General features: G+C 45.1%; 1 protein-coding gene across 2 annotated transcripts; it reads right to left on the bottom strand.

Annotated features, from left to right (window-relative positions):
• Positions 1-507: 507 nt before the first annotated feature.
• Rpl11 (ribosomal protein L11) lies at positions 508-4,965 on the bottom strand. Of its 2 annotated transcripts, none has more exons than XM_027937503.2 (6): positions 4,915-4,965; positions 4,006-4,156; positions 2,864-2,970; positions 2,194-2,325; positions 987-1,097; positions 508-586 (listed from the first exon to the last, which is right to left on the bottom strand). In XM_027937503.2, exons 1-6 carry the CDS (start codon positions 4,918-4,920, stop codon positions 557-559), a joined length of 537 nt encoding a protein of 178 aa, XP_027793304.2. In that variant the 5' UTR covers positions 4,921-4,965; the 3' UTR covers positions 508-556. The 2 variants fall into 2 exon arrangements, with proteins under 2 accessions (XP_027793304.2, XP_071473582.1); XM_071617481.1 differs by having other exon boundaries at positions 4,006-4,153; positions 4,915-4,939.
• Between the last annotated feature and the right edge of the window lie 1,249 nt (positions 4,966-6,214).

Raw genomic sequence — 6,214 nt, 5'->3', positions numbered from 1 at the left:
TACAGATAAGAACTGAGGAAGATTCCTCACTCAAGGTAATAAAAGGCTGGGAATCAAATCTAGACTGTTCTTATCTACTTACTCTGCTTTTTCAAGAAACAGATTCTCATTTTAAAGGCAACCAAGTCTAAAGTTAAGCCAACATTTAATCTCGAGCTCAAACCAAAGCCTGTGATCCATTCCATACACACCAAATCCTTGAACACAAGGGAGCTCCCAGGAACAGGGGAGAACTGCACCCTACCTTTAATCAAGACCCTAAATCTAACCCCAGCCCCAACCATGCCCTCTTTTAAAAACCAGTTTACATGGACTATTGCACCACAGCATCACCTAGAAGGGTGTGGTAAGCACAGACAACACTTGGACTTGGATCTGCCAAGAAACAATGGCATCCAAACGGAGAACAGGGTTGTTACCAGCTATTCCCATCGAAGCTTTAAGTGGCTTGAGGTCCAGGGACTTGAATATGGCCAGGCTCCTTTCACAGAACACACAACAGTAATGTACATTTCACTGAAAATGTTTTATTGGCCTTTTGGACAGAAACGGGAATTTATTTGCCAGGAAGGATGATCCCATCATACTGAAAGAGAAGAGATTTTTATTTTTTTTTTCAGAAAAGGAGGCAACAGCAATGATTGCAGCAAAGGCTAACATCAGAGAATTCAAAACTAATACATGAACTTCTGAATCCCATGTTTCTGGATTAAATGGGAAGCCAACTAACAATTGCTATACTGTACTCACTACCCTATACCTGAAAAAAGGGGGTTCCTTTTAAAGCCATATTCCTCCCCTTCCAGCTACCCATATTCATAGTTCTGGGGGTTCTTTTAAATCACCAACCCCAGAAACCCACATTTGCCAAGCTGCCCAAATACTCTCTCTCCTTAAAGAAGCTACCCACCAAATAGTACCATATTTTGCACCCCCAAATCCCAACTCCATCCACCACCACTTCACTTGAGATCCATCAGCTTTACCTTCTGCTGGAACCAGCGCATGGCCTCCTCTTTGCTGATTCTGTGTTTGGCCCCAATGCAGCCTGTCCTGCGCTTCTTGTCTGCGATGCTGAAACCTGGCCTACCCAGCACCTGTCCCAGGAATAACCAACAGTCACCTAGCCAGCTCAGAGTCAAGAGCAGACAGACAAGACTCACACATTGGAGACTGATCAAGTCACCTGGCAAATCTGGGTTTCTGGAGCAAGACCCAGGATGATCTCAGTGTCTGACAGAACAGTCACTGGCATTCCAAACAACCTAATGCTATAAGATAGGCTTGCTGCACAGGCTGGAATTTTCAACAAATTCCTCCTTCCCTACCCAACTTCCGGTGGTGCTGAAGATTCTCTACTACTGTTCCCTAATCTCCAAAGCAATTTTCTTTTAAAAAAGTAAGTTAAATAAAAGGTTTGCGGGCTGGGGATGTGGCTCAAGCGGTAGCGCGCTCGCCTGGCATGCGTGCGGCCCCGGTTCGATCCTCAGCACCACGTACAAAGATGTTGTGTCCGCCGAAAACTAAAAAAATAAATATTAAAAAATTCTCTTTCTCTCTTAAAAAAAAAAAAAAAGGTTTGCTGCCCTAAACTTTCCACAAATACCCAATTTTCATTACTTTTGTGTTATTTGGTAAAGGTGTCTCTACCTAATTCAGGTTCCATATTAGTCAAGCCTGCTGCTTCTGGATATTATGTTTGAACCAAAAACACTGCAGTAACACAAATAGTCACTTTTACATTAAAATCCCCAAGCATTACAGTTGCATCACCCAAACCTGGTTCTAAGTTATCTGGGTGGAAGCCGAATCTCCCCAGGGTCCATGGGAAGGAGCTGGGAAAGAGTAGCCTCAGTGTATCCAACTCCCAGGTCAAATGCAGCACCAGTACCTCTCAGAAAATTTCCAATTCACTGGTTGTAATAAATTCCCTGTATTCCCCTTTTAAGCCATGTTGGCACTTGATCTCAGACTGAAAGCTTCACAACAGCAAGGACCTTGTCTGTCTGTCCTGTGCTGTACCTCTACAGTTGCCACAAATGAGACTCATCTTCCCAAAGGGGGAAAACACAAAGCAGACAATACTCAAAGCTTCAACCCAACATCTGAACATCAAGCTAGCACAAAAGAAAAAGGAGTAGCCAATTCCCCTCTCCTCACACACCAGGAGTGGGAAAAAGGTCTATTCATTACCACATAGAAGTCCAGACCGTAGATACCAATGCTTGGATCATATTTGATGCCCAGATCGATGTGTTCCTGGATCCCAAAACCAAAGTTGCCAGTATCTGAGAAGTTATTTTTCCGTAATTCATACTCCCGCACCTGAGGAGAAAAATGCAACAAATTCATTACTTGTTATTTTTAACTACCCCAAAATAACTAGTTCAACCTGTAATACTTGGCACCCCAAAACAAAACTACAATTCAATTTAACTTTGCAGGGAACACAATTTGGATTTCCCCACACCAAATCACATATCCTACCAATGGATTTCATAGAAACTACCCAACTTCCAAAGAGCAGAGGCATCAAAATGACTCCTAGACTCTCAAGTATCTATTTTTTTTTCCCTTCACTTTTTCAGGGCTGAGGACCAAACTCAGGTCCTTGCATGTGCCAGGCAAGCGCTCTGCCACTGAGCTAATCCACTACCCCTCCATCTTTTCAACCATCAAAGAAAACAGTTTAATCCTGCTAAGTATAGAAAAAGTACTTTAGAAACTAAAATATATGCCTGTGCAGGGCATACAGCACACTAAAAAGAATAGCACATTAAATCCTAACTAAGACCACTATAATTACCTACATGTTGTTAAATAGGTGCTAATCGATAGTGCCCTGTGAGGGGACCAGCCTCACCTTTAGACCTTTTTCCAGGATTTCTTCTGCCTTGGCCCCACGAACTGTACAGTGAACAGCAATCTTTTCATTTCTCCTGATGCCAAAAGATCTGACAGTGTATCTAGCTGCAGGTAGGGGTAACAAGGAGTTAGGTATTGTCATACTGCACTCATCTCTTCCCCAGAAGATCTCCATAGCCAAAAGAGGCACTAAATATCCATCCACATTCTAAGTGCTGGTGTTTTACCAACTTCGTCTATAACACAAAAAACGAATTTTCCAACTTAAAAGTAATCCAGTCATACCTCAACAATTAAAAACGCAAAGCCATACTACCAAGTCTCCAAAAGGTCAAGTTCATAACCACAATAGGTCGAAGAGGCACTAATACTATGACAATCATTGTGTTCTTTTTAAATTTTGTAGTCATAGACACAATACCTTTATTTATTTTTATGTGGTGCTAAGGATTAAACCCAATGCCTCTCATGTGCTAGGCAAGCGCTTTGCCACTGAGCCATTACCCCAGCCTGTCATTATGTTCTTAAGAAAACAAAACACTATTGATAACAGCCAATATTTGCTAAAAGCTTATTGCATCCTTATCCTCAGTTTACCAATGAGGTTCTGAGAAGTTATCAACTTTGCCCAAGATCACAGCTGGTAATAAGAAACAGGATCTGAATCCAAGGATTCAACAAATTCCACTATCCTCAAGCAATAGAGCATACACTAATTCATTTTATTCTTTGACTTTGATGAAAAAGCAACTACTATAATCTCCTTTATGCAAATAAGCTCACGGAGGCCCAATCAGCCCAACTCACATTAAGAGATGAAGCCAGAATCAGAATTCAGGCAGTCTCAGTATACAGCCCCGTTCTTAAAGTAACCTGTTATCACCTTACCTGCTAATCAGGTCTAATGTCCCTTCCTATGATCCTACTCTTATCCAAGTAAGGAGGATTCGAGGTAGAGTAGGACCCTGCTCATGTCCTACTTACTTGAAAAATCTTTACTTGGGTCAGTGTGAGCTGGAGATTTGCTCACAGAAACGTGGTATGCCACCACAACTAACCTCCACAGGGAGGATGCTTCTTTCAGTAGTTCATTAACACTTAATTAAACCCCCAGCCCCCTCCATGTCCGCCAGTACTCACCTTTAGAAAACACTGGAGTCTGGCCTGTAAGCTGTTCCAACACCTTGGCAGCCCGGGTCAGTCTGTCTCCACTCTCCCCAACACAGATGTTGAGGCAGAGCTTGCGGATGCGAAGTTCCCGCATGGGGTTCTCCTTTTCGCCTTGATCCTGCTGCCAACAGGGTAGCACCGCAGTCAACACACTCACAACCCGGTCACAGCCGAGACCTCGGTTTTTACTACTTCCCACTTGCGCGCCCTATTTTTTTTCCTGCTCATCCCAAACCCTAGATAAAGCCCCAAGGATTTAAAAGGGTTCGCTGTGTTTGCCGGGGAGACAGGAAGGAAGTCCGCTCGGGACCACGACTGACCCGCACGCACGGCATGGCACGGGTGAGCACTGAGAACGAACCCCAAGGGGCTCAAAGCGCTGGGTGAGCACCCCCATGTAAGGCCGAAAAAGAAGGGGACGAAAGCCGACTTTAAATTCAGAGGAAACAGGAAACACGTGGTTTGCGACGTCCCCACCACGCTCCCAAGTTGTCCGCGGGCTGGGGCCGAAGGCTGTCGCTTTTCTAAGCAGAGCAACCGGCCGAAGTTCCCCAGCACCTGACAAGTCTCAAGTCCCCGGGGCTGGGTAAGGGCCTGGACCCCATGTCCTAAGACCCTCCCCTCGCTCCAGCTGCACGCACTGCGGCCCGGCCGTGCCCTGAACTCTCGGAGCGACTTCCCAAAGCCAGCTCCTAGGAGGACAGGAGATGACAGGGTCCAGCCCCGTGCCTTCAGCCCGCACGGCCCGGCCAGTTTCGGCTCGAGCAGCTCTGGGGGCTCCGTCCTCCTCGGTTCACGGGTGACATAGGGCCCGGGGGCTCGACCCGCCATGGATGGAGATGGATGAGGGCGAACCAAACCCAAACCTCCGCTACTCACCGCCATGATGGAGAACAGGAAGAGAGAGTGGAGCTTCCGGCCCAGGGCCTTATGGGTCAAGAGGCGGGCTCTTTTCCCAGGCTGACCAGAGAGACGAGGTAGAGGAAGAGAGACCCGGCGCAGCGTCTACCTCCCTCTAGTGGACGGTGCTTGCAACTGCAGACTGGTTTTTAGTTCCTGACCCCACTGACGTCCTCTCTTCCTACAGTCTCAGGCCTGATGGTTCTTGCACAGTGACACTGAAAACTACATTATACCAACTGTGCAAGTTATGAAGCGAATTTAATCTGTAATAATATAAAAAATAGAATTTATACAAATAGAACAGTGTTGAGAGCCACAGCTGAAGGGGCCCCAGCAAACTTTCAGACTGCCAGCTGATGATTGGCTCACAGCAGCCCCAGCAACTTCTAGCTGATTGTCTCCTCTGCAGTGATGCTCATTGGGCTGTTTCCCTGCCCTTTCAGACCACGGAGCTGCTCATTGGGGAACTTTTTTGGCTCCGCCGATGGGACCCAGCCAATAGGCCTCAAGAGCAGGAGGAGTGGGGGAAGTGGAGAGGCTTGTGGGAAGCCGATGGTGGCAGTTGGGCTCTGAAGGTTTTTCCTGAGGAGCTGTTTTGTTTGGCTTGTGTGGTTCTAAAAATAAAGTTTGTTTCTTTTGACAAGTGGCTCCTGAATTGTGCCCAGCCAGTATGTCCATATATCATATATGATGAGCACTCATGCAAAAATGGATCCAAATAATTTTTTTTATTCACGTGATTTAAATGGCTTAATTTAAGTTGGGTAAACAGCTGTTAAGGATTGTTTTAAAATGTGAACAAAAAAGGAGGTTAACAGATCTGTTTGTTTACTTTCACCTTTCCTTTTCATTATATTTAATAATTCTCTTCAAGACAATGTAAATTGTTAAGAAAATTTTTTTCTTTTAGTGCCTTCTGGAATGTTACATAATTTTTTCTTTAGCCATTATTGCCAGAATTCCTATCTTCATCCCAGTGCCGGTGAAGACAAAGATAAAACCAATCTACAGCTTCTGCAATAGCCATCACTGAACTGCTTGCAGAACTTGCCTGGACTATGTATCACTTGTATGCATTGTGAACTCACCTGTATGCATTGTGAACTATCTGTTGGTGCAGCAACTTGTGGTAGTGTTGGGGTATTTTTGCTGATGATGTCATCAGTGGTACAATTTTTCCAAAAGGAACCGTCAGTTGGCTTGGTGTATCTTCCTCCCTTCTGCTTGTCATGGTCGTTCAGCTAAAATTTGGGGACCAACAGAGGTAAGGCAAAGA

This window comes from Marmota flaviventris, chromosome 10, assembly GCF_047511675.1.
Source record: "Marmota flaviventris isolate mMarFla1 chromosome 10, mMarFla1.hap1, whole genome shotgun sequence".
NCBI lineage: Eukaryota > Metazoa > Chordata > Mammalia > Rodentia > Sciuridae > Marmota > Marmota flaviventris.
The sequence above is the reverse complement of the archived record's forward strand: the minus strand, read 5'-3'. Positions and strand labels throughout refer to the sequence as shown.